The 27,372-nt window shown below is 34.3% G+C and overlaps 1 protein-coding gene across 1 annotated transcript; it reads right to left on the bottom strand.

Moving 5' to 3' along the window:
• Nucleotides 1-1,321: 1,321 nt before the first annotated feature.
• Nucleotides 1,322-24,404, bottom strand: LOC112783962 (DExH-box ATP-dependent RNA helicase DExH14). The gene is made up of 49 exons (XM_025827052.3): nucleotides 24,079-24,404; nucleotides 23,836-23,897; nucleotides 23,569-23,740; nucleotides 22,916-23,357; nucleotides 22,754-22,819; nucleotides 22,320-22,424; nucleotides 21,916-22,218; nucleotides 21,440-21,556; nucleotides 21,264-21,323; nucleotides 20,555-20,626; nucleotides 20,328-20,444; nucleotides 20,087-20,248; nucleotides 19,338-19,403; nucleotides 19,063-19,215; nucleotides 18,891-18,974; nucleotides 17,887-17,961; nucleotides 17,672-17,803; nucleotides 17,497-17,562; nucleotides 16,936-17,001; nucleotides 16,710-16,832; nucleotides 16,456-16,605; nucleotides 15,968-16,180; nucleotides 15,420-15,575; nucleotides 15,092-15,316; nucleotides 14,874-14,975; nucleotides 14,688-14,768; nucleotides 14,517-14,597; nucleotides 13,342-13,545; nucleotides 13,115-13,231; nucleotides 12,847-12,969; nucleotides 11,685-11,774; nucleotides 11,484-11,609; nucleotides 11,309-11,371; nucleotides 10,378-10,466; nucleotides 9,828-9,918; nucleotides 9,469-9,618; nucleotides 9,195-9,386; nucleotides 9,006-9,071; nucleotides 8,489-8,644; nucleotides 8,250-8,393; nucleotides 7,109-7,176; nucleotides 6,851-7,016; nucleotides 6,512-6,574; nucleotides 6,201-6,296; nucleotides 5,943-6,110; nucleotides 4,599-4,769; nucleotides 3,846-3,995; nucleotides 3,635-3,766; nucleotides 1,322-1,705 (listed from the first exon to the last, which is right to left on the bottom strand). The coding sequence occupies exons 1-49, from the start codon at nucleotides 24,183-24,185 to the stop codon at nucleotides 1,619-1,621; spliced, it is 6,270 nt and encodes a 2,089-aa protein (XP_025682837.1). The 5' UTR covers nucleotides 24,186-24,404; the 3' UTR covers nucleotides 1,322-1,618.
• Nucleotides 24,405-27,372: the final 2,968 nt, after the last annotated feature.

Here is a 27,372-nt window from a genome sequence, read left to right as displayed (position 1 = left end):
CAAAATTAAATAATTAATGAAATGTCCTACATAACAACAAGATCGATAATCTGTAAAATAAGTACAAACTCCAGAGGCACAAAATCAACTGTGGATGCATCAATACATTTATTTATCATTCTCCTTAGTTCTATAGAAAATATTTCATTTAAATTGTAAGAAAAATAATAACTTAATGTATTGATGCATCCATGGTTGATTTTGTACCTCTGGAGCTTGTACTTATTCTCCAAATTATCAACTTTGTTCATGTATTGCTGTCATGTAGGACATTTCGTTAATTATTTAACTTTAACCTCACGGTGAGACTACATTAAAACTAAATGAAACTTTTTTTGGATTCAAATAGGACATTTTAAACCTTAAGGACCAAAATAGGATTACGCCCAAACGTAGGGACCAATTTAGTAGTTTACCCTTATTTTAATTATTGATTTCTTGTTAAAAACACATTTTTTTATTAAAAAATGTTTCTAATCAACGATATAATTCTTTTTTTTATAATAACATATTTATATATTACAAAATTTACCAATGTTAAATTATGATGGAAAAAAAATTATAAAATTAAAACTAAAATTTTAAAAATTTTTATGAAAGCACGTGTATTTAGACAATATATAAAGAAATAGAATTGAAATTAAGGCATCCAAGATATTGAAAATTTTAAATTTAAAAAAAATGAGAAAAAATTGGTAAAAGGACTAGTTTAGTACATAATATTCAATTTCAGAGACTAAAATGAGTCACTTAATACAAAATAAATGACTAATTTGGTGCATTTACAATGACGACATAATGGACTACACGTAAACGAATACTATCGCAACACATAGCACAAACGGACACGTGGCCAAATAGCATTGTGACACGTGGTACAACCAACCATATCAGCATGCCACATCACTAGTCACCACATCATCATACCATTACACGTGGACAAACCATGTAATGACACGTGTCACTAACAACCCACGTCATCAAGCCATGTCATCATGTCATTAATGGAAAATGGGTCAGAAACTAACGTAGTGCACTTTTGTCAATCTCAGGAATATAATTAGTACAATTGAAATCTCAAAAACGATTTTAATACACGACACCAATCTCATGAACCATTTTGGGGTTTAACTCTAGAAAATCAATCATTGAAAAAAAAGAGGACTGCAAACGAAATAAGCATTAAGCAAAGTTACTCCATCATGGTATTATCGAAGGCAAAGAAACTGCAAAAACCTGCTGCTATGGATATTGCAGATTGATTAGCAGGATGCGAAAAATAGAATAATTCTATGATGAAGTTTTTGTTTGTGACTTTGTGTTAAGAAAATGGAGTATATAAATTTACTTCAAAAAATTAATAAAAATAAAATGGCACATTCTCATAGGTAAGTATCTATCTAATATCTATCTATCAAAATAAATTTGTATCTCTACTATTTTTCCTCTTCACCATAGCTGCACCAAAAAAATATCCCATTATCGTAACAAATACATTTACCTTTTACAATTACCTAACTACCCTCACCCCTACAACAAGGAAACTGTATATTTGAACAATAACATATACCATAGTTCAAAGCTAGTGGACAGTGATGACTCAACTTCTAATGTTTTGCTAATGCCGGCCTCCAATAAGTCCTTCAATGGAGTGTTCTTGCTCAAATCCAATGTAACAATCTGAGACTAATATGAGTTTCATACCCTGCAAGACAGTGTGTATCTAGGAATAAATACCACTATAAAGGTATTGACTGCAAATGTTTACTTTTATACATTATCACATCATTACTCCATGTTGCATACCTGATAGTCTCTTCAAAGTGAAATAAATTCATAAAATGATCTACAAATTTGCTAACTTTTGTAAATATTTAAAGGCTAAACATCCAATGCAATAAGCATTAAGGCGTAGATCTCTTTTAATAGTTTAACCTGAGTTTCACGTCTATTTCTTAGGAGTTAATTACAAGTATAAGGAATATAAATAACGAGAGAAGGGGTTTAGTTAGGGTGCATTGCCATTAGTTGAGGAGTTCAAAGCTTTCCTTAGATGAGTATTCTTTACAGGGTTCTTGGCACTTCTCCAATAATCCTACAATAATAGTTAAGATTCTTTCTCTTCTAATTCCAGTTCTAACAGTCTCTATCTACCTTTAGCTTCGACTACCTTCTATGATCTATTCTTTCCAGGACTTCTCAACTCATGTTCAAATGCTTAATACAAGATTTTACCATCTTTATTCATATCAGACAGTAGCCCAACTTTCTCTTTCATGCATTCATTTCTAATCCTATCTTAACAAGTGTATTCACCCATTCACTAGGGACATACCCCTGCAATCTGATACTACAAGAAATTATCAGGTAGAAGGAGAAGGGCCAAGATGCACAAAGCAAGGATAGCAACAGCATGCAGCAAAGCTCACCACCTTGATTGCTGGTATTTCACTATCTTTTTTTGCAAGGTACACTTGGTAAGTGGTGGAAAATGAAGAGGGTGAAAAAATAAGAGTACAAAGGTATTCATATTAAGTTATTAGAGTATGGTAGAAAATGGAGATGGAAGAAACTTTTTCCTTTTAACTTCTTATATTATCCATTTTCCCATTTCCATCAACATTCGGTCTAATATATTGGAAGGAGCCAAGGACGAAGAATAACTGGTGGGCACTGCACCATGTCCATCTTATGCAGTGTGGCGGAGCTTGAAATAAAATTTTGGAGGAGCCAGATAGAAGATAATTGTCAAGATGCTTTTTATATGGACCTCATTTAAGATAAGCTCGTCTAACCTCATCTCTCTAATTTGGGTGACATTGCCAAATTTAAAACCGTATTTCAGTGTCTCGTTCTAAAGAATTAAGGTCAAACTCATCAGATGCAACTCTTTAAACATTTGAAGGTTGTATCTCACTTTCTTCATGATTCATTAAAGTAGAAGAACTATCTACAGGGGTTAATATTGTAAAAATTATATGTTCTCCTTCTTGAATATTAGCCTTCCTCTTAAAAATGTATCAATTCTTTGATTTTTCATAATTATTTTATATAAAAATTTGAATATATATCCTGTAAAATATGTAAAAAAGAAATTAGAAGGATAAATATTAAAATTTATAATATTTATTGAATTTTTTTTATCAATTTATACAAATACAATAATATCAATACTTATTGAATATTCTAATATTTTTTATCATATAAAAAATTAAATTAAATAAAAAGTAAAATATATAATAATATTAAATTACATAAATAAAAAATACTTAATTTTTTATATTTGAACTCAAAGATAGAAGGAGTGTTACTTATTGAATACAACGCTGCAAAATGCGAATACACTCAATTCAGTCCAAATCCAACAAGGTTTAAATGTTTAAAACTAAAAACTATTGTGCATTAAAAGTAAGAGATGAAGATTGAACTTTAATATTTTAAGTCATAGTAAAGTATTTGAGCCAACTGAACTATTTTTTATTTTCTGAAAAAATACTACTAATTTTTTTAACAAACGGCCCCCTCTTGTCTTAACTAAGCTCCGCCTATAATCTTATGTATATTATTGAGTGCATCCATCGCATACAAGAGCAGATGGTGGAATCACAGTTTGAATGAAGGAAAAACATTTTACCTTAAGGTTGGATGGTGTATGAGGCAGCTTCATCAAGGTAACCAACTGATCAGAAAAAGACACTCGCTTCAATGCATATAACTCAGATGTAGAGGTATTACCAAGAACCAACCACCACTGCTCTTCTTTTATCTGCAACCAACGAAGTAGAAGATTATATTTACAGAAGACTGACTACAAATCATCATAGAAAATTAAATGGATGACAGACCTTTGGAAATCGAGGTACAAATGCTCGAGAGGAGTGTCGTCTAGAATTGGACTTCTCCAATCTGATGTACAATGCATCAGAGCTCTCACCATTAGTTTCCTTCTTCTGAAGCTTTAACTTCATTTTAACACGAGGGAAGTGCTGTAGGTCCTGATTGTAAAAAATAAATAAATAAATAAATAAAAAGGAAGCAAAAAAACATATAAACAACAGGGTATGACATGCCTGCCAAACAAAATAAAGTATGATTACAGGAAAGAACAACTCTATCAGGAGTAGTTATGACACAATGTAAAATCCAAAACATGGACTTCGAAATGTGGGCATACATAACTCGCTCCAGCATCAAACACCCTCGTGCCACTAATAGGATAGCCGCATGATAGCAGGATTAACAATCATCAAAGCCAAAGCCCAGTTTAAAAAGGTTTTGTGCTTACGCTGGGTAAACTCCATCGGTCATGCAAGCTACAAGTTGTCTAACAACTTCTATTTGGAAATGGATAACGCTATTAGCAAAACAAAATCATTGAGACGTATCCCAAAAAAGAAAAAAAAAACACATTGACAATGATAACATCTCAATCACACATAACACCCACATTTTTTTTCCACAATATTATACATGTGCAAAATTGACAAGTTTTCATTCATCTTTCTTCAACATTCCCTCTCCAAAAGAACAAAGTTATACATCAGCACATATTACAATATAGATAAAGCACAAAAATAAAACTCATTCAGACTTTTCACCTGGTACAATCTTGAAGCCGGAAAACTTCCTGTTACATTTTGCAAGGATGCCTTGGGAATATCTAGTAATTCCTGTACACTGGAAATTCCACTTCTGCTAAGGGATTGCATTAGATCAGCATTCATGCATGGCAGCATCCATAAGGAAGAGTCCTTTTCAAACCACAGCCCCTATAAAAAGGTCCCAAAGTATGAGAAAAGCGCTATTTTTTCTGTCTTGATAAGCGACAGGGCATAACCATCGAAGGAACCACTCTAGGAAAGCAAGTACCAATGAGAAAAGTGCAATTATAAAGAGGGAAAAAAATTATACTCTGCCCCAAAACACACACAAACACAAAAAGAGGGGGGGGGGGAGGGGGAGAGAGAGAGAAACAAAGACCCATTGTGAAAGCTATAGAGTAGGTCTAAGTTATATATCCACAATTTTATTAAAAGCGTAATTTATCCTTTCCAAGTATGCCCTGAGATGATGTTCAATGTTATGATTGAAATATATGTAGCTGCACCATGAAAGGATGACAAGCATTTGAAGATACAATGGACTGAACGGAGAGTACCATATGATGCATGTAAAGTAATCTCTCTCTGATACAAACAAATAACAATGGAATTCTTATAAAGGTTATGTTGCTTGCAGCAAAAATCTTAACAATTAGGAAAAAAGACCACAAAAATATGCAGAAAATAATGTTATAAAACTAAAGAACATTTCTATCGATTCTAACATAAAATCAAATATTCATCAGTCTCTTCCACTGATTAAGCAAAGTATCATGCTCTATTGCTGTAAACTTGTATGATTTTTGAGTACAATACAACTTTCAATGTAAATGATGGAAAAGGGAATGCTGCATGCAATACTTTTCTCATTCCTCAACCCCACTTAATCAGGATGAGAGTAGAAAATTAAACAGCATTAGCAATAACATTAACACCAGAACATTTTACTTTCACTTCAAATTTAAAGTTAATCACCCATTATTCTCTTCCATTAACCACAGAAAGCAATATGAAAATAATCTGAAGCTTTACAATTGTATAATTTGTGGATGATGGACCTCATTTTTCCAGGGATAGTGAAATGATTCATGAACTCATACCATCTGTAATAAACATATATCATGAAAGTTAAGTAGCAGTTATTGCTTGGTGTGCCTACAATTGTAAGTGAGGATGTACACTACCACATTGTTTGCTTTTAGAGATGTTTATGATCAAAATATTCTAGAAAAAGCTAGAGTGGAAAGTATAGGCAGGTATGCGTTTAGCTAGTTGAATTCAATTTATCCAACTGAAGAGGAAAAATAAAGGTCAATCTGAAGAACGAAATAGAATGAATACCTGCATGACCATTTGCAGAAGATGCATGCAAGTGAGTGAGCTTGAAAGCCAACCACTGTTTGCACATATATCAATCATGGCCTGAATTATGCGTATACTCTGATCTAATACTGACTTCAAGTCCGTGACATAGTCACTAATTGGTAAGTCCAACTGAGAGAAATGAGCCTGTGTCACAGACCAAAAGGATATGATCATGAGTGCCAAAACAAAAAGGCTAAAAAATTATCAAGATAAAATTTGAATGACATGACTAACCTGAAATAGAAGATTTGCTTTGACATGGGGGTCATCCAAACGGTTGTTATCCACTGGATATTTAACTTTCTGAGACAGTCCTTCATTGTATTTTTCCTGTGACATAATTTGATTGAATGAATTTGATTTAGGAGCAAGATCAATTTTGGCTTAACATGAAATGGATCAAGTTATATAAGAGGAAAGGCAATAGTTCAGTCTACAGAGATATTCAAATCTCTAAAGTGCAAGGCATAGTGAATGTATGCTTCAGCATTTATTATTTTGGAATACGTTGACTTTGAGTGTAATACGAAGGGTAAAGCAATCACCTCATTATGACGCACAGGGAGTTCATCAAATTCGGAAGCAGCAGATAAGACGTGCAAAAACACCTATACAATAAAAAAAATGATTTGACTTACAATGATACAGTTGATACCATATGTGATAAGAATTGGACATAAATTACTCAATTCTACAAATATCAATACCAATCCCTAAAATTGAGGAATTTGTTCTTGTAGTATTCAATATCAGGTTGAGAGACTGTTCTTTGTACACACAAATTAGTCTCAGATTAAAGGTTATTTCAAATAACAAAAAAAGGATAATTCAAATGATGAAGACATAAAAAAGACAAGAGAAACTAAAGAAAAATTAATTCTTACTTCAAGTGATGTATCAGGACCTATGTTTGAACCAAACATTGATACTGTCATGTAGCTTAGGTAATACTGAGATGCTATTGAACCCAACATCATTGATTCTACAGTGTCTTCATTCATTTTTATGCATCCACTGTCTTCCAAGTCCTCAAATGTACTCTGTACTAGACTGCCAAAATGACACCACTGGTCAAAATTGCTACGAACAGCAACATCATTCTCTAAAAAAATTCAGAAATGTTTGGCATTCCAGGACATTACCTAGACAGATATGAACTGATAAATTCAGGGTCGGCATTCTCCAATCCATAGTAAGCAGGATTAACCATCTGTTAACAATGGTTACTAAGATTAGTCATAGTTGAGATCAATGTATTCTCTGTAATATTTATACACGGAGAACCAAAAGTGTTCTAGACAAATTGGCTGCAAAATGGAAAATCTATGACATGAATGTCATGAACTATCTTTGCTAAAAGTTTCAACTGTTAGGTAGAAGAACATGAATGATTCTATATCTAACACATCCCTTGACACAAAGGGCCCCTTTTTGGACTTGAAGCATTTGCACAGGTTCATTTTTGTGCCTTGTGCTGAAATTTTACTCTCTTCTTTATTTATTTATTTATTATTATTTAGTGAAATGGTAGAACGTTTAAGCTTGTTCTATAGAGGCATATGAATAGTTCTGGATCTAAAAATCAAACACTCAGCCATGAAATAGTGACTTAGACCAACAACCATGGCAGCCCAAAGTTAAGGAAATAATCGATATGTACATATGATTAAGCTATCAGGTACGAGCCATACAAATGGTTTTATATCTAATATAATAATATAAAAGTCTCCACAGTGGACTTTCTATAGATGACCACCACATAACCAAACCACCTACTAGCTTTTCCACATCTGGTGCCGTCCCAACTTTCTATTTAATGCATTCATTTCTAATCCTATCTTTACCTAAACATCATTCTCGCCTCCACAACATGTAATAATTCTTTTGCTGGATTTTGCTCAAATATAAATTGTTGCAATTGTGATTCGTGAAATAAAACAAAATAATGACATATATGACACACGATTAATAATTAAATCAAATATGCAAACACATCACACGACGTTCACTGGCCATTCTCTTTTCCAGTAAGCTTCTTTACCACTCAGTTTCTGTGCCGGTTCAGATGAGACATAATTTTCATTTTCTCATGATATGCAGAACTTTTAATAATAATAAGGAAACAAATTTTATTTTCATGATGGATGATGGCTGTGCAAGATGCTTATATATTAAAGAATTGCATGGAATGCAAGTATCCATAAATGGAAGCTGAAAAAAACACTATTTTATGCTTTTCCCTATTTTCTATTTTACTATTACTGATGCACTAAAAACGCTAACCAGTCTACGGAATAAGTAAGTCCATGTAAGGTAGTGCACTGCATCTTGTTTATTGCAAATGGTTCCAGAAATAATTTCAGCATTGAGGTGATCATGCAGGTGCTCCCTCAGACTACTTTCAACTGGAAAAGGTTCATACAAGAACTGCAACAATGAAGAGAAAACAATATAATTCTCAGCATAGTAGGCTCAGGCTATTCAGTTATAAGAAAATCGTAATCATCAATCACCATTTTGACCTTTTTATAGAAGCTCTTCTTTGGTTCATGAACAAGAATCACTGCTTTCCCATGCTGATCAAACTGAGGCCTTCCAGCACGACCCATCATTTGCAAGATATCAGTGATTGGAAAATCTACATACCTCTTTGATTTTCCATCATAGTATTCTGTACCCTGTGAAAGAAATAAAGTACTAATAAATTAACAAATAAATATTTGACGATAATGTCTGTTTGATTCACCTTTTGTTCCATTTACTAGTCTGCCCCAAATAAGAAAGATGGATATTTTCTCAGCCTTTTAAAGGAACAAAGAAGGGACCAAAAATTTTATTCCTTCTTGTTGACCCAACACACAGAGAGCAGATATCAAATGTATTGAACTTGGCTATTAAATTCACCAAGGTATAAAAGGACAGCAGAGATAATGCAAGAGTATGGTCAAAACAAGAAAGGAAGTTCCTTTCTACTTGCTATGTTCCTGCTCTTGAAATAAATGACTGCCACCAAAATGTAACAGACTGAAACTACATCACCTTGATAATCACTAGATGAGCTGGAAGATTCACACCCCAAGCCAATGTGCTGGTACAAACCAGTATCTGCATTGACGTTATACAACTAATCAGTTAGGGGATAATTTTTACTTTTCATTTTTTATCTTATTTTTTTCCATTAAGATCAAGAAAGTGCCCAATTCAAGTCATAAAGTAAGAAATAAGTGCCTGAATCTTGTTGTTTGCAAAAAGTTCCTCAACCAATGATCTGTCTTTGTCATTCAGGCCTGCATGGTGTAACCCAATACCAAATTGTAAAGTATGCCTCAGGTTTTGGTCAGAGACTTGGGACAGAACCATCTGCAGTGCATCTTCTGGCATATCAAGGAACTGCCTTGGATGCTCGTCTGAGGCAGCAAACTTCATCCATGGAGAAGACAGATCAGTAACAGAAAACCATAATGTAATAAATACAATTTCCTGAAAAAGATTCAATCTGAACCTGAATTAGGTCCAGTGCAGTCAGCCTTGTCTGGCGTCGTGAAGAGACAAATATAAGAACAGGTTTAGCAGGTGAATGTGTGCATATTGCTGCATACGCTGGTTTATTCATACTGTTCATCCTTGGGCAATAATACTTTCCAGGATAGCCCTACAATGAGAACACCAAAAATTTTATTGCAAGGATATCATGGTATGGCAGCTAGAAAAAAACAGGTAGGATTGATTTGCATTCTTCCTTCAGTGCCAAATCTTCTACTACCAGCCACACCCTTAATATAATGGAAACAACTAAAAACAAACAGACACGGAAGTGGACATGAAATGCCACCATCATCATGAAAAAACATATCCACTTGCCTGGATATGAACCTCCAGAGGTACAGGTCTCACACTTGGCTTGAAATTGAAGAGGCCAGTCTCCTCAACGCCTAACCAATCAGCTAGATCACTACATACAGAGGGAAAAGGGATTATAAATTGATTGAACAAACGGATGTAGTTTTTCAAAATATGGAGAAGCATAATGAACTTTAAAAAACTAACAATTTCTATGGAAGGTTAACGTACATTTATGGTTTAATAAATCACTTGTGTATATAAGTAATGGTTCAGTTCATCCATGCTTGCTGTGAAGCTCTCAAGAAGTAAAGGGACCAAATAAAAAACATGTAACATGGATTGGGACCAAAAGTACATCTAGAAAATGTTTGTACAACTGAAAAGTAAAATGAAACCATTTTTCTAAATAGAATAAATTTAAAAATAAGTTTTCAAGTAACATGGGGATAAAGCTTCATGCATCTATACGCCCCAAATCTTGCGAGGTTGGGGTCTCATACTTAGCCAAATAATTTCTTTTTATGGAGGGGAAATTCATAAATGTGGAGAAAAATGCAGGTAAACTTACCCAGCATTTGCTAGAGCTGTAGAGAGGCCAACAAATCTTATTGCTCGCTCTGTTTGTGATGATATGTATCTCATCCTAGAAACAATAACCTAGAAACAGAAATAACAAAGGTGAGCTACAATACGGGGGAATTAGCTATAATATTAATATTCAGGGAAAGTCAATAATAGTAAAATGTAAGTTGTTGTGCGGGTATAGCAAATGATAAAATATCCAGGTAAATGAGATCAAAACTTGTCAATCCCGACGCTTAACAAGGCAATCATCAGCAGAACACCATATAACTCATTCTGCATTCCATATACAACTCCAAGCATATGCATTAAATAATAGCATTGATTGCACACTTGAAGAGTTTAAAACTTGACAATTCAAGATATGCCAAAAAAAAAAAAATGATAGTAGACACATCTCCTTTCTCCATCACTCCACATATGACATCAAACTAGTTGCTATTCTCCGTTATCCTTTGCTAACTTTTTACCCCTTCCTTTGTTCTAAAAATTGAGTGACACATCTTAAGAAAAAATAATGATCTCGCACTATCTTTTAGCAGTAAATCCAGCATGCAAGGACTTCTACATCAATATTGAATATAAATTTAACAAGCAAGTGAAGCATGACAAGAAACATGAAAGCTGAAGAAAGTTTATAACTCTTATTCAAAATAGAATACAGAAAATGCTTTACGTATCATATACTTAAAAGTGCATGATTACAGCAACAAATTACAATATGAATGCAATAAATTAATTTCCCCAAGATAGTGCAATTTATGGATATTCGTAATCAATGGTTATGGCTGTCAAAGTATCAGCCAACAGTTTGAGCCTCAAGGGAGCTACATCAGCACCCTACAGGAGTTCTACCTAGAAATTAAATGAACAAGTGAGGCACAGTCAGTAGGATATCCTAGTTTATAAGAAAATACCTCAAGTATGGGTCCACGATCAGCTCCCAATAAGTGAATCTCATCCAATATCATGAGTCCAACCTATTGATCAGTGCACTCAGATTCAACAATGAAGTAGAAAACCTCACTATTTGACTGGTAAAAACATATAATATTAAACACACCCATGCATACACTGACATTATGAATGTACCTTTGTGACATAGCTGCGTGTATGCCAATTACGACTGATACCATCCCATTTTTCAGGGGTAGATATGATGATATCTGCAGACAAAAGGGCCATCAAATCTGGTGTATAGTCTCCTGTCATTTCAACCTGAGAACAAGTTTGACATCATTACCACCAACCCATACATTAAGCTTTATATCTAATTAAATCAACAAATAATACCATCTTTTTCCCTAGCTGAGAGACAAGACGCCTTTGCCAATCACCCATTCTTTCCCTGACAATAGCCTTCAAAGGTGCTATATAAATAACCTGAAATAAGTTCAAAGCATGCTTTAGCATATTGTTACCAAGAGAGGACAGAAAGAAGAATGAGGGAAAAATAATTTAGTTAGAGAAGAGATGGGTGAAACAACTCCTTTCCCCTTTAATTACTGTAGAAGGATGAAAAAAACGATAGTTGAAATGAAAAGAAAGTGGGACCAGCTGATGCAACAAATATGACAGCCAGAAAAGTTAGCGGGGAGGGCATGAGTGAGGGATGAATTCAGTTATAGGAGAGAGAATTGAGAATGAATATAAAGGGGGTGAAGGGAATCAATAGGAGGAGGAAGGTTTTAGGCAGGACAGGACCTTAGGAGAGTGGTAGCGTCTCTAATGCTACCTTGTTCTCTACTTTTCAGTATTTGGCTCTTCCATTAATACATCAGAGACCGGAGAGTATCACCCTGATAACTTCCAGCCCCTCTGTTTCTTATCATTCACTCTTTTACTCTCTTCGACTCTCTCTTCTCAAAATTCTATATTTCCATTCTTACATACACAGTTTATTATGCTGTTGTGACTACCTAATCCTAATATTTGTGGTCCCTAGCTCTTACACATACACACTTCATAAAATATTTCCGGGTAGGCAAAAGATTAAGATATAGTTATGTATGTAAGAAATAATGCAAGAGAGAAAAGAGGGGGGGGGGGGGGGAGAGTAGCCCCATGCATACAGAGAGTTACATCATTTATCCACACAAGTAAAAAATGTGAATTTATTAAGAAATTTATTCTATTTTAACACAGTTCATCAGCATAATTAAGTACTACCTCTGACTTTGCATAACTGTCCACTTGACAAAATCTTTATATCCTTAAATTAAAGTACCTTATATCCAAATACATTTTTTGTTTAGTTAATAATGTAACCCATTTGTCAAGTAGAAAATTATATATACACAGAATCCAAGAGGTAAAATCTAGGTTCCCAGCCTGTATAAGAGCTAGCATTACTAACTTCAAATAAAATGCAAAATATACATCTTATTTTCCTTCCATAATTTTTGTTCCTAGGCATACTATATTGCACACTGCATTAGTAAATTCATGTACAAACCTTCATATCAGGCTGCGTGTTGAAAAGATGAAGCATAGCAAGCTCAGCAGATATAGTTTTACCACTTCCAGTTGGAGCTCCTAATAGAACATTATTGTCCGTGTGATACAAGACATGAAAAATCTGCACAAGGCCAGTAAAGTCACTATAAAATTATTCATAACTTGCTTACACTTTAAACATATAAACCCGCAGTCAGTCACCCAAAAAAAATATAAACCCACAGTGCAAAAGCTAAAAAGAATTGTAGGAAAGCAAATGAACCAACCTGTGTTTGTATAGGATTAAAATGTGAAAATCTATATAACGCTTCATAAGCAACATTGCCTAGGGAAGACACAGGAAGAGGTTTTAAATCAAGGAGTTCAGTGTGAGAAGTCCTAGCCTGAGAAAAATATAAGATTAATTGTGAGATACGGCTTGACCAATGGCCAGGAGCCAGATGCCATACAATAGCAATTGAAATCTAAAAGAAAAAAGGGTGAAGCATCATACCTCTGGCAATGGTAAATTATGAAAAGTAATAGTGTAGAATGCTTCTGCTTGAAGCCAAGAATCAGAAATAGCATGAATGTAATACTGTGGCGGGTGTGGTTCAAATATGGGCACAGTGAAGGAAAGTTTATAAGGTTCCCCTTTAGCCATCCGCTTTGTCAGAGTAAAGAGTTCTGAGTGGTAAATGTGATCATTCTCAGAGTCCTGTACAAAATAGTTGATGATATGCATCCAACTGGGAGTTCTCATCATCAAGTAATCACAAATAAAACATCTAGTTCTGTATAATGATATCCAGGAAATTTTTTTATATTCTTTTGGTTTTTTTTTTTGGTGGGGGGGAGAGAAGAAATAAAAGGGGGCTACTTGGCATGCTATAACATGTGGGGCAGACACACATTTCACATCTCCTATACCATAATCTAAATGCTTATGCTATCAATCTAGTTAGAATAAAAACCAATGAGAGATGGCTCAAATATGTGGCTTTTGGGCAACTCAAGGATTTAAAATAAATAATTCTAACCATTCTAAAAATCTGATAAAAAGCTGAATGCATACTAATATATAAAAAATTACAAAAAACAGCTAACCCTTATTCTGCTAGGAAGAGTGGACTATACAGAACAACCAATGCCATTAAGACACTATCAAAAGCAAAAATTCCAGTAGGAGTATTTGTAGGAACTCAAAATAAATACCTAGCCTAGTTAATGGACACCATTTTGACATGGCATAAGCATGTTTGCAACTTGTGGAGTTTCTTAGTCTCTGAATAAAGATAAAAATAACACTATGCATTGGCTTACATATGGCATAAAAAATGTGGTCATTATATCAAGATTCTGGGATGAGAAATTTTCGCAATTTCGCCCCATTAATATCTTCTCTTTCCCACTTTTTTGTTATCATTATTAAATAACTGGGATCTTTATCCTCTAGCAGTCCAACTTCCTTGTACTTATTTCTATTTACTTCAATAAATTTACCCTTGACATGATATGTGAAGTCTTTCATAGCACAAACGAGTCACATTTATGCACTTAAACAACTCATTTATGTACTTTTGCAAATCAAGATGAATTCCACAAAGGATCATGCAATTAAAAGTGGTCAGATTATAACAAAAACCAAGCAATTTGTAAAATGATTTATTCATATGAAAATCAATTCACCTCTACCAAAATCCACCAGCGTTGAGCAGTACCATGAAAACGATCTTTCCAAATGAAAACAGGCATTATCACCAAATCAACCTGTGTATAATGAGATATCAAAGCTATATCATGTAATGAAGAAATTTGCAATCTGAATAGCCTGGAAAATTGAGTTCATTCTGTAAATACCTTCAGAACAGTTCTAGTTATCGGACTGACTGTCGCTGATAACTGAATTGATGGAAAATACCCCAGGTATTGCTTGACCAACTAAAATGGACAGGGTTACGAAAAAAATAATCGACATTTATTGAACATCTTAACCCACATCTAAAAGAAATACTCAGAACACAATCCATATTGAAAGTTACATACTTTTCCTCCAGGTGCATAACGAATTAACGCCCCAATGTCTTTTTCCTCCATCTCCAACAGGCGATCTAGGTCAGCCCCACGTTCTTCGAGCTTCCGCAATATCTAGAGAAAAAAAAAGAAAGAAAGAAAGAAATGAATACCCTGCATCACACACCAGTATGAAATACAGCTAACAGATATGGTGAAGATAATAATTAATAATAATCAAGGGAAAAAACCTCTCCAGAAATGTCCTTATCAAACTGTCTAAGAGGATGTTGGTGTGGCCAAACTTGGCGATCCACAGCTTTGCAATATTCCAACATAAACAAAGACATTTCACACCAGCCCCTTCGCAGACAAATCTCAAATAAAGCCCGCATTATACGAGCTAAGCTTGCACTTATGTATGCAGCATCAGATACCAAAGAAAAAGAATCTATAGACCCTCGAGATATATACAACTGCAAAAAAAAAAAAAATGGGGGTGAAAAAAAAACATATAATATTCATGCAATCACTAGGTTTATCCCAACAGGATTACGAAGGCAACAGCTTAAGACCAACCTGAATCAAAATGGATATCTTTCCATGTTTATTGGAAGGACCACCCCTAACTTCTAATGGACATGATGAGCGAACCAACATCTCTAGCTCATTCTGTTCTTCTTCTCGAACAACAATATTCTCAAATTCAGATGAATGTGCAACCATGCTAATCACCTAGAGTGACAATAGGTCAAAAGAACATGAGAAGACAAAATCACATAATTATTTGAAGAGAATAAAAAGAGAAAAGAGAAAAGAAGGGGGGAATGCTATTTGGACCCGAAATGTCTAGACAAGCTTGCAAGAAAGCATCGAAAATTAAACCAAAAAAATATTAGGACTTTATCAAAACTAAGAATGCAGCAAGGCTGCCAAATTTCTCCACATATGGAAGCTGTTGGAACAGCCATGGGCAGAACACAGAAAAAACTAAAATCATAGCCCTTTCAAAAGCAAAATTAAGGGCAAAGAAAACCCTTCAAAATAGGATATAAAAAGAATGAGCAGAAATCTTTAACAGAGACTAAGACTTTGTGTGAAACTAGATCAAAATCAATAAAACTAACCTCACTGTCACTCATGTGGCGTCTCAACATTTCATTATATGTTTCAACACTGGAATATTGTATGTAAAAATGGCTTGCAATGCGACCAAGCTCAGTACAGTAAAAATTGCCACTTTTCTCATCAAACCGCATCATTTTAGCTTTATCGAGTGCACGTGCAGCATCAATTACAAAAGATCTTTGCTTAGACGTTAAGCCAGGATCTGCCATCACCTAAAGCATAGAAGACCAAGAAACCAAATGAGTTATAGACAACATATACAGATTATCACAAAAATAAAGAAAGAAACCCTCTGAATGTATGGAGACAATCAACAAAATATTTTCTCAGAATGGTAAGCGAGAGACCACAAATGAAATACTTGGGAAAATGTAGAACACAATTTAACCCTCATCTACCTCTTAATGTTATATCTACCCTATCTGATCTATAATCAAACATACTGTAGAAAAGTGGTTCAATAAAAGGTAAGTTTGTGGTTAGGTACCTCATCCCATCCTATACCATATGCCAATGGATTCATCCTCATCCGTATGAAGAGATAGGTATAGCCAAGCCATGCACAGGCTTCTTTGACATTAGTTACAGTACCCAATGCCACCTCTGCATTCAAATTATCTTTCAAGGAGCTAATGAACTGCAAATGATCAAACAAGTCACTCAACAGTCAACACGATGCCAAATATATTAATATTGTGCTGATCCTGAATATAACTTCCCCATCGTTTTCCTTATTATTACCTGGCTTTCTATAGGGAGTTGACTTGTCAGCAGTCGCAGATAATAAGCTAGTTTATCATGAGATGTAATTATGATACCTTCACCACTTTTGTCAAACTGAGGTCTGCCAGCTCGGCCAAATATCTAAAAGCAACATGTCATGAAAATATAACTTTATCTAATTATAAAGCGAAAGTCGTGAAAAAAGCACCTATACGTCCTTAAAACTGACAGGTCCATGTCCTACCTGCATAACATCAAGCATACCCAGATCTCGCCACCCACCAGCTTTTGGATCATACAATTGGGTACCCTGGAGAACATTATTCAAATCATTTACAAGACCATAATAACATCAGACCACCGATAACCTTGTAGAACATGCTAATTTGATACTGAAGCCCTTGAATATAAAGAAGGTAAAAAAAAAAGGGGGAAAAACTAAGCTTTGGGTGCACAGTACAGTGGATACGGTCCATATCTAACCACAAACTTATTAGCAAAATAAAATTATTTAATATGATATATCAGCACTAATATTTTGTCCCAAAACCTCCTCCTAGGGCAAAGGCATACTAAAAATAGAAATAATGCTACCGGCTATATTTTTTTTTTTTTTAAAAAAAAAAAACTATAGATTGAAACTGAAAACACTTTATTGGAAATTAGTATAGTTGGAAAACAAAGATAGTATCAAGGTATTGAATCCATAGTTGGAGGGATAAGAGCGATAGGAAAGAATTTAATTATCCTTGTAATATTTATATAAACAAAACAAATAAGAGACATGGTAATCAGCACGGCAAACCTTAATGACAACTGTGTGAGCAGGAAGATTGACACCCCATGCCAATGTTGCTGTACAGACAAGTACCTAAAGCAGCATATTGCATACTTAACATTAAAATACATGCAACTTATAAAAGACTAATCAGGAGAGAGAGAGAGAGAGAGAGAGAGAGAGAGAGGGGAATAATCTATACCTTCAGGAGACCCTCAGAGAAAAGCCGCTCAGTAAGCCCTCTATCTGCACGTAACATCCCAGCATGATGAACACCCATGCCATATTCAAAAAGTTCAACAAGATTTCTGTTTCTGGATTTAATTACTTCCTTCTGAAATGCATAAGATGAAAAAACTATCAGCTTAGAAGAAGCATAGAATTCACTGAAAATACAGATATATTCATTCTTATCACCTTCATTAAGTTAAACTGTGGATGAGTATCATTTCCAAAGAGTTCCAAATCCTCACTCCTCCGAGCAAGCTCAACCTGCCAAAGATATGATGAAACCAGAAGCAAAGCATGGGACAGATAAAAATACAATAATAAGTACAAAAGTAAATAGCCATAAGTATTCACAAAGTCCAAATGGAAGTAATGAAGAGAACCACAAAAGATATGCTCATACTCAAATAATAAGAAATAACTAGTCCACTTTCTCGAGTAATATGTTTTCATAGTAGAGACAAACTATAATCCGATAGTTATCTCTATTCTCTATCATATTTAGTTGTACATTCTGAAAAACTAAAAGAAAGGTGTGTAAAAGAAGACACCATCAGAATCGGAATCTAAATCTTCTAACAAAATTGGTTGGAAAAGAAGTCTTGAAGATAACCGAAAAGGATTGCAGATCACCAGCTTCTCTATCTTTAAATTCATGATCATAATGGAAGTCCTAATTGAAAGAATGACCAAGAGAAGAATAAAAGTGGTGAACGAAAAATTATGCAACATGGCGCATGTATCATTTATCATAGCATTAGTACTTCCCATATTTCAGTATCATTCATCTCTAATTCTTAATAATATCCTCCTTTTATCAAAAAAAAAAAAAAAGAAGAAAGAAACATCATTAAACAGAGTACCAAGAGGTAAAAATCTCTCACACACACACACATAAAAGTAAAAGATAAAACACCAAGCTGAGGACTACCAGACGATCTCTATCTCTTTATAAGAGCCAAAACCTAGTAATGCGGTGAGAAATAAAAGATGGTTACACAAGGGTAACCTTTAACCATTTCTCAGCTCATCTCAACAACTTACATCAAACCCCAATTTATGAGTGACCAGTTCCTGACAAATAATAAATCAGCGAATTTTGTCGAGTAACAACGTTCTCAACAAACACTACAATACTAGGACAGGACTTCAAATATAGAAGCATAAATATATAAACTTCCAAAATGACAAACCAGCTTCTCAGCAGTCTTTGTAGTGTCTTTCCGTGAATGGACAAATACCATTGCCTGATGACCTTGCCTGATAGAATCAACAACCTTTAGCAAAGAACAGAGCCAGAACTAGGAAATTAGTCATCAATGGAAGATTTATTACATTATGAAAATAACAGAAATGGAAAGATACCTTCTTATAACATATATCATTCAACAATTCATTTCGAGCTGCGAAATTTGGCTCACTAATTCCAATATACTGTTGTGCAAGAGGCACTGGACGATAACTAGAATCAAAGAAGAAAAGACCTGTATCTGCATTTACTCTAAGAAATTGAGCAACCTGCCAAGAATGAGTAGTCAAGACATGCAGGTAAGGTTGCAAATACTTTAATATGCAGAATGTAAAGGTCAATGGAGGTAATAAAAACAACTATATAACTATATATTGTTTGGACCAGACACCTCCAGGTAATTGGGAAGAGTGGCAGAAAGGCCCACAATGCGTATCATTGTTTGAGTTGACTCCACCTGATATCACAAGGATAGAAGAAAGTATACAGTTAGAACATAAATTATCATCAGGACAAAACAAAAAAATAGATTTATCTGAAAAACATAGCTTCCAAATCTCTCAACATGTCTGAGAAGGGAAGTCCCCTATAAAGATAATGAGCTTTACACTAAACAGATGCTAGCCTTCGAATCCTATCGCATAAAACATGCTTGTCAGAAAATCTGTCATTGAAAGTGTGTGCACTACGATCCAACCAAATAGTGGTAACAACTGCATAGTGCCACAAAAACTTTGCCTCTTTTCTACTATCAAAACCAACAAACCTAGTCATAAAATTTGGTCTAGAGTTGCAAGGCACATCCAACAATCATCAAAGATGCCAAAGAAACATATATATATATATATATATATAACAGTTACAGTGGCAGCACCAAGTAATGCAAATAGCACCATACACAGATTGGCATATCATATAAAGACACAGCTTCCTCATTTTTCTGCCCTTCAGCTTGCATACACAATTACATTTTTCCCTTAACCAGCACAACAAAGGGAGGGGGAAAATCTTTGATCAAAACTCGATAAAAAATTAAAATTAGGGCCATAAAAATCCAAGTGGATGCAGTGAGAGACGTCAACCTATTTGTTCAATATCAGATTAACCAAAACCAATCATGTCTAATCATAAAAGATTTACCTGCCGTAGGGTCCTAGCAACTAGGGCCTCTATTACAGGACCTCTATCATCATTGAGTAGGTGCACTTCATCGATGATCAAGAGCTTTACCAGCATAGAGAGTGACATGTCACTACTCTTGCGAGTAATGACATCCCATTTCTCAGGGGTTGTCACTATCATCTGAATCAAACAATGCAGAAAACTTTAGTTTGCAAGCTAGAAAGGAAATGCTAATTTTGTAATTTTCATATAAAGAAACCTGAGTTTCTTCAAGTTCATTCTTAGAAAGCTGCATATCTCCAGTTAGCTCCCTGACAACCATATTCAAAGGAGATAGACGTTGGCTAAATGCTGATGTGACTTCCGCAGCCAAAGCCTAGAAGGACAATAATATGAACTTAGAAACCTTACAAAAGGCAGGGAATAAAAGAAAAAAAATGTTTATAAGAAAAATAGAAAAGCAGAGGAACACAAACATCAAAATACCTTCATTGGAGCCACATAAACTATCTTAAATTCATCTTTGTGCAAGTAACCATCCCTAAAATGCTGTCCGATCTGCATACAAGTCATTCATAATGGAAAATGGTTCTTTAGTAAATAAGTTCTTATTTTAGATAAAAAATGAAGACTATTTTTAGTCCTAACATTCTAAAGTTGTCATTAATTTTTTGTCTTTCTTTTTTTAACATTAATAAAGGTCCTAATACCTTGAATTTTGACATCTATTCCATCCTTAAACAAAATTATTAGTAGTAACTTCTATTACAATTAATCTTAATTAGCATGTTAGTTCACTGTTATATTGCTTATCTGAATGTGACCTATTTTCAAAGCCAAATTGATGTCAACTTCAAAATGCTAAAATATAAATCTTCTCAAAAAGAAAAAAAGCACAATCAATCATAGATGAGCACTCAGTTTAAATGAAAAAAAAAAAAAAAAAAGACTTTTGTATATAACATCTACCCCAGAAAAAATTACTAGAAAGGTGTATCACAATAGAAAAATAAACTACATGTATACAAGTTTAGGACAAAGAAAGTTGGAATCTACAAATTAACAGCTAGTACATCCACATCATTCTTTGTCTCATGAAGCAATAGAGGGGGAGAAATAAATATAAAACATCAATTTCATATGAAACGAATAAATCATATTCAGGAAAAGAGCAAATAAAAATCTGCTTATTCACCTCATGTAGAATTGAAATCATGGCTATGTTAGTTTTCCCAGCTCCTGTGGGAGCACACACCTGTAAGTACATGATAATCACTTCATTATATAAGTGACAGTGTTTCTTTAGTATTAATGAAACACCTCTCCAATCAATATCAATTATGTCTGAAAACCAGAATAGAAATAACCCACCAGTATATTCTCATTAGTGCCATAAACAGTTTGAAATATTCTGCTCTGGATACGGTTTAGCGTTTTGTAACCACGGAACGCAGCTTGAGCAAAGTCATCTAACTCCCTTATCTCAATCTGGAAAACGCATAATTATAAAAGATAGATTTAAACATAACCCCTATTCAAAAAACCATTACTTACTATCTTAGGGGATGGCAGAGACAATAGCCATGCATTTTGCCAATATTTCAGTTAGAGACTTATAGAAGATAGATGATGTGCAAAGGATATAAAATATGCAAACTATATGTTTTAATGTTCAAAATGTGGCATGGTATCAATTTCCAGTATCCAAACCTAAAAAAGTGGCAACACGTCAATCATGTCACCCATTTCAAATATCAATTAAGCACCAATGATCTCATCCTCTAATGCCCATATCATCATCTCACATTAAATGATGGTATCCACAGGTAATAATTTAAGAGAATTACCAGCTTTTCTCCAGGTTTCATTGGCGCTGTTGGTTTAGGAGGAATGGTAACCTCTTCATACCCTTTAAAATGCTTTCTCGCAGTTCCTTCAGGAAGAGCAGTTACGGCTATTGACTGGGACTTATCCCCAGAACCAATCAAATCATCAAATAAATTCTTCCTCTCACTTGCTTGTAGTAAAGACGAGAAGTCAGATGCAGATAAGTCACCATCACCGCCATATTCTATTCCCCTTCTGTTTCGCTTTTCCTCCTTGCGCCGAAGCTTGTCAATTTGCTTTTCTGACTCTGTTTGAACGATAACCTAGAAAACAGGCAGTAGCTTATATATTGACAGCATATATATGCGCATTTCGTAATATGAAAGTGAAAAGTATAGATCAATCATAGAGAATACAGAAATACCTGCGTCCCATAACTAGGCATACGAGACTGAGAATTTGGAGCATTTTTATCAGACTTCAATACTGACAAGCCATGATTAATTGAATCAACAATCTCCTTTCGATGCTGCAAATTGTTGGATGAATGACACATGATTAAAATAAAAATCCATTAAAATAGATATATAAATCTCAAAGTGAAATAAATAAAAAATAAAAAAGTAACTAGACTGTCATGAGGTAGTCAATCGTGAAATAAATCATAAAGTGAAGCTCAACAACCAACACAAAAGTGTAACTCAAACAACAACAAAAAAGGTATGTAGAATATTCAAAGCCAAACTTGGCGCATAATATAAATCAATAATTCTTTGACTATAAGCAGAGAAGGCAAAGTTCACAAAAAGTTACTATTAACTTTTTATGGAATAAGAGGGGTGGATAGGAAATCCTCACCAATAGAAGATTTTGCACAGTTTCAAATGCACTATCACCAGCCAGATCTAACAGATCTCCTGCTATCTGCAAAGCACGGAAAAAAGAGTAAATTTCAAAGTTGCAGTGAACTTTTTTGTTGGAATTATATACCTATTAAAGAACATTGAAAACAAGAAATACCTCTTCACCAGGCTTTTCTGAATTAAGAACCCTACAGATGGCCATTGCTAATTCATCTCGGGATATCTGAGAATTAGAATTCCTAGCTATTTTATCACATGCTTCTCTTAACCAAGTCAAGTTGAACTTTTCTGCATCAACAGACTGATCTGTTGGAATAGTAAGAGCATATTGTTCTTCATGAAATGATACAGGAAGTGTGCTCCTGAAATCCATCATATCTACATTATCAAATGATACATCAACCAAAAAACGCGTTGGTGCTTGGAAAACAAAATCAGCCCCGAATTCCAAATCCTCATTATCATCCAGATTTCTTTCCGAAGACAAGGCAGGGCGTTTATTGCTAGGCTGCAAGTTCAGAAGATTCTGTGCTAGAGACGCAACATGCCTCAACTTTGTATCGGCAATAGCATGACCAACAAGCTTTTGCAATTCTAACCTGCCAAAAAGGCAAAAACAAATGCCACGCACCAACAATTTAAAGTTCTTGCACAAATGCTCCATGTTCTCCACATTCAAAACTTAACTAATAATCAATCAAATACATAGAAGTCAGACTATTATGTGGCCTCTGCATTCTATAATATCATTCAAACCTTCAAAAGGCAATCGATACTCACTTCTTATAAGTCACTAAAACAAATACTCACTTCTTATCCGCAATAATTCTATCAAGATAATCCTCATCCTCCATCGGCCTGCCGAAATGGCGGTACACGGTCAGCGCCACTTCATGGAACTCCTCAGAGCGCATTTCGCCATCAGTCAGCTCCACCACTGCTCCTATAAACTGCTTGTACGCCTGCCTCACTTCCCACGAAGCTGCTTCACCAATTCACCAAAACGAGAAACATGTTAACACTAACTACACAATTTTATTTTATTTTTCCTACAATTGGATTACAACCATTCATTACCTTCTTCCCATCCAACCACGATCTTCCGTGCAAGTACCGATTCATCAAGCGAGTTCGCAGAACTACATGAGAACAAAATAAACGGAAAAAATAAAAGTAATCAAAATAACAGAAATGCACTACAGTTTTTAATTTTCTCTTTATTGTGCTTACTTTCTCGGCAACCAAACACAAAGTAGGAAAAAATTGAAAATAAAAATAAAAAAAATTATGGATGATGATGATGATGATTATTATGATTACTTGCGAGGATTTTGATTGTGGAGTAGGGTTTTGCGATGGATGTAGGCTTGGTCGACATCGAAGGGGTTTCTGAGGGAGTTTGTGAAGCGAGGAATCTGAATCAACATCTTAATTGTTATTGTTATTTGCAGTGATAGTGGTTGACGAGAGCGAAGATTAAAATACTTTTATATAGTGTGAACAAAAAGATTCCTCTTGCTTGCTATGAAGAAGAACGAAGAAGGAGGAAGAAACCAGTTTTGTAAGAGCTACTGTCTTGCAGCTTCGCTTTTTCCCACTCCCGCTGCTGCTTCTCGGTTTATTTTATTTTATTTTACTTTTTATGCAAGTAATACCCAAAATCATTCTCCAATATAACTTTCATAAATCTCACTGTAATTACAGTTTTATTATAAGTATACTTAATTAACTAAATAAGGCTAAGTTAGTAAAAATAATTATTTTTATATTAAGTACATAAATTATTTTTTAAAAACTAGAAGCAAGTAAATATTTATATAAAATATTTTGTATTGTTAATGTATTAAAATTAAATTCATTATTTTTTCAAAAATTTTTAATAAATTTTAATTATCAAATCAATTATTGAAATTTAATAACTAAAATTTATAAAAAAAATTTTAAAATGTACAATTAAATATCATTTGAAAACTTATTAGTGTATTATTCTTTTTTATTTTTCAACTTTTGAGTAATAAGACAATTAACGGCTTAATAAACTAAGTCCAATTGTAATGGTAAATATGTGTTTTTGTCAGAATAATAAAAAGAGATTCAAAAAAAAATCTGTTTAGCATGACAATTTTTTGGGTTCTTTACGTGAATAAACTAAAAAATAATTAATGTCTTTTCCCTGATACAACATTATTTACGTGTATGTCATTTCTTTTAACAGAAATTCTAAGAGACCAATAGTTAATAATTTTAATCATCATTTGACCAATATAAATAATAAATATTTTCAACAAATAAATTTTATTAATTCATATATACAAATTCTAAAAAATATGGATACAAATTATTTTGACTCATATACAAATTCTAATAAATATAGTGCAAATTATATATTTTTATGTATAAATACCTACAACTACAAATATAAATACAAATTATTACTAACCAATACTAAATAGACAAATACTCAAAATAATAATATTTATTTGTCATCAATCATTGCTGTTTTTTTTAATGGGTAAATCACAGTAGCAACGAGTTATTTAGGAATAAAGAAGTAAATCACAATAAGAAATAAGAAGCATTGATCTATTTTAGTTAGTGCATAAATTACACCAAAGACAACAAATTTAATAGAATACCAAAAGCAGCCATCATCGTTGCAATTGATAACAAAATGGGAATTGAATATGGAATTAAATCGCTGTGGCTGTAAGTCATAAATCTCCCAAAGCTACTGCGATTTATGAGTTGGAGACTAAATTACAAGAATAAACTATCAAAAGTATTAGAAAATTTATATTGCTAACAAAAATATTCCTAAAAAAAATACTAACTAAAAATAAACTCCTAAAAAATTTAAAAATGCAAAAAAAACAGACTAAATATTAAATATATATTCTAAAAAAAACTTTAAAAATAAAATATAAGCTTTTGCAAACATTATTAGAAATGCAATTCATCTTTGCGATTTATGAAGAGAATGAGTAACAAAACACTAGTACGTGACAAAGACAAAATGGTAAAAAGCTTGGAGAATTTGCAAACGCTTTCATAGGTGGATATCGATCCACGGGAGGCTTGTGTGTGATAAAAGAGACAGCTTCCTCAACTTGAAAGAATTGGGTTTACGTTACAGAGAAAGAACATTTTCTCAGATGTTATCCATGCGTCTATTGATCACATATCAGCACGGTCAATGCCACGCAAAAATTCAATTAATTACAACTTCAGCATTTGGACAAACACTCATCTATAGTTGTGTTTGCCTAGAAGTAAAATATAAATAACATTTAACAATATTCAAGTTATGGACCAAAATTGGCAGTAGCAGTAACACAATGTGCAGCCACCTGCCTGCCACCCTAGGGACTTATATATCCTTCAAAATGGAAATAAAAGAAAACTGACATTAAAAAAAAATTATAGTAATTTTGCCTTTAACATGTTGAATTATATTTTGCATTTGAGTAAACTACCACTTCTACCCACGAAAGTTAAAAACGCTCACACATCTACCCATAGAAAAAGAAAATTACCATTTATACCCATGAAACATAAGTTCCGCACAATAAAATTATCCAAACACTAAAAAATTATCTAAAAATCCCAAATTACCCTTATCATTACCACTACTACCATCATCTTCCCTCTCTCTCTTCGCATCACCTGAACACCCTTCTATCTAACCTCCATTTCTCTGCCACAAACCACCTTTGCCACAAACCACCTCATTGCCGCTCCTTCATCACCATAACCTTCATCACCATAACCTTCATTACCTCAATTAAAGCATAGTGCATTGAAAAATAGTGACCTCATGAATTAACTCGGAAAAAAAAACACCTTTGGAGGAATCAAAATCAACCCAAAGAAGATGTGGCGGCGTTAGAGTTAGAAAGTGGGGCTGTGATGGTTGCGTGATGTAGGTTCAATGGTCCCTGTGTTTGCAGACTAGGGAAGAGCGGGTGGAACCACGAACAGGGCAGAGGCTGGAGCTCTGTGTCAGCGAGAAATGGAGGGCTAGCTAGAACGGGTTGGGGCAGCGGTAGTGATCAAGCAGCGACAGCGGCTCTAGGGTTGCGAAAGGCGGCAAAAATAGAAGGCGACAGTGGTCCTGGGCTCGCGGAGGTGAGGCAAGGGAAAGAAGAAAGAGAGAGGGAAAGGGTGGAGGAAAGAAAGGGGGAAAGGACGCGGCGACAGCGAATGGAGGTTGGATGGGACTTGACGGCGCCAACGACTGTTGAGTGCCGCGGCAGTGGTTATGCAGAAGAGCAGAGAAGGGAACAGGGGTGAGAAGGGGCGAGAGAGAGGAAGAAGAGAGGAAATCGGGTGAGGGGGCGACAGCTTGGTGGTCACCAGTGGTGGTGCGGTGGTCTAAGACAATGAGGATGATGATAATAACAGTAATTTGGGATTTTCATGTGATTTTTTAGTATTTGGATAATTTTGTTGTATGAAACTCATGTTTTATGAGTATAAATGTTAATTTCCTTTTTTTATGGATAGATGTGTCATCGTTTTTAACTTTCGTGGGTAGAAATGGTAGTTTAATCTTTGCATTTTTGCTACTCTAATGGAAAATGATACTGTTCTAAGTAGATCCAGTGAATTTCCATG

The sequence above is a fragment of the Arachis hypogaea genome, chromosome 20 (genome assembly GCF_003086295.3).
Source record: "Arachis hypogaea cultivar Tifrunner chromosome 20, arahy.Tifrunner.gnm2.J5K5, whole genome shotgun sequence".
NCBI lineage: Eukaryota > Viridiplantae > Streptophyta > Magnoliopsida > Fabales > Fabaceae > Arachis > Arachis hypogaea.
This window is presented reverse-complemented; position numbering and strand designations above follow the sequence as displayed.

What these genes read in the sequence shown, in the direction of transcription:
- LOC112783962 (XM_025827052.3), bottom strand. Translation starts at nt 24,185, where the DNA reads ATGTTGATTCAGATTCCTCGCTTCACAAACTCCCTCAGAAACCCCTTC. An exon ending in TGAAACCTGGAGAAAAGCTG is followed by an intron (nt 21,557 to 21,915) that starts GTAATTCTCTTA and finishes TGCGTTTTCCAG; the next exon opens with ATTGAGATAAGGGAGTTAGA. An exon ending in GCACTAATGAGAATATACTG is followed by an intron (nt 21,324 to 21,439) that starts GTGGGTTATTTC and finishes ATGTACTTACAG; the next exon opens with GTGTGTGCTCCCACAGGAGC.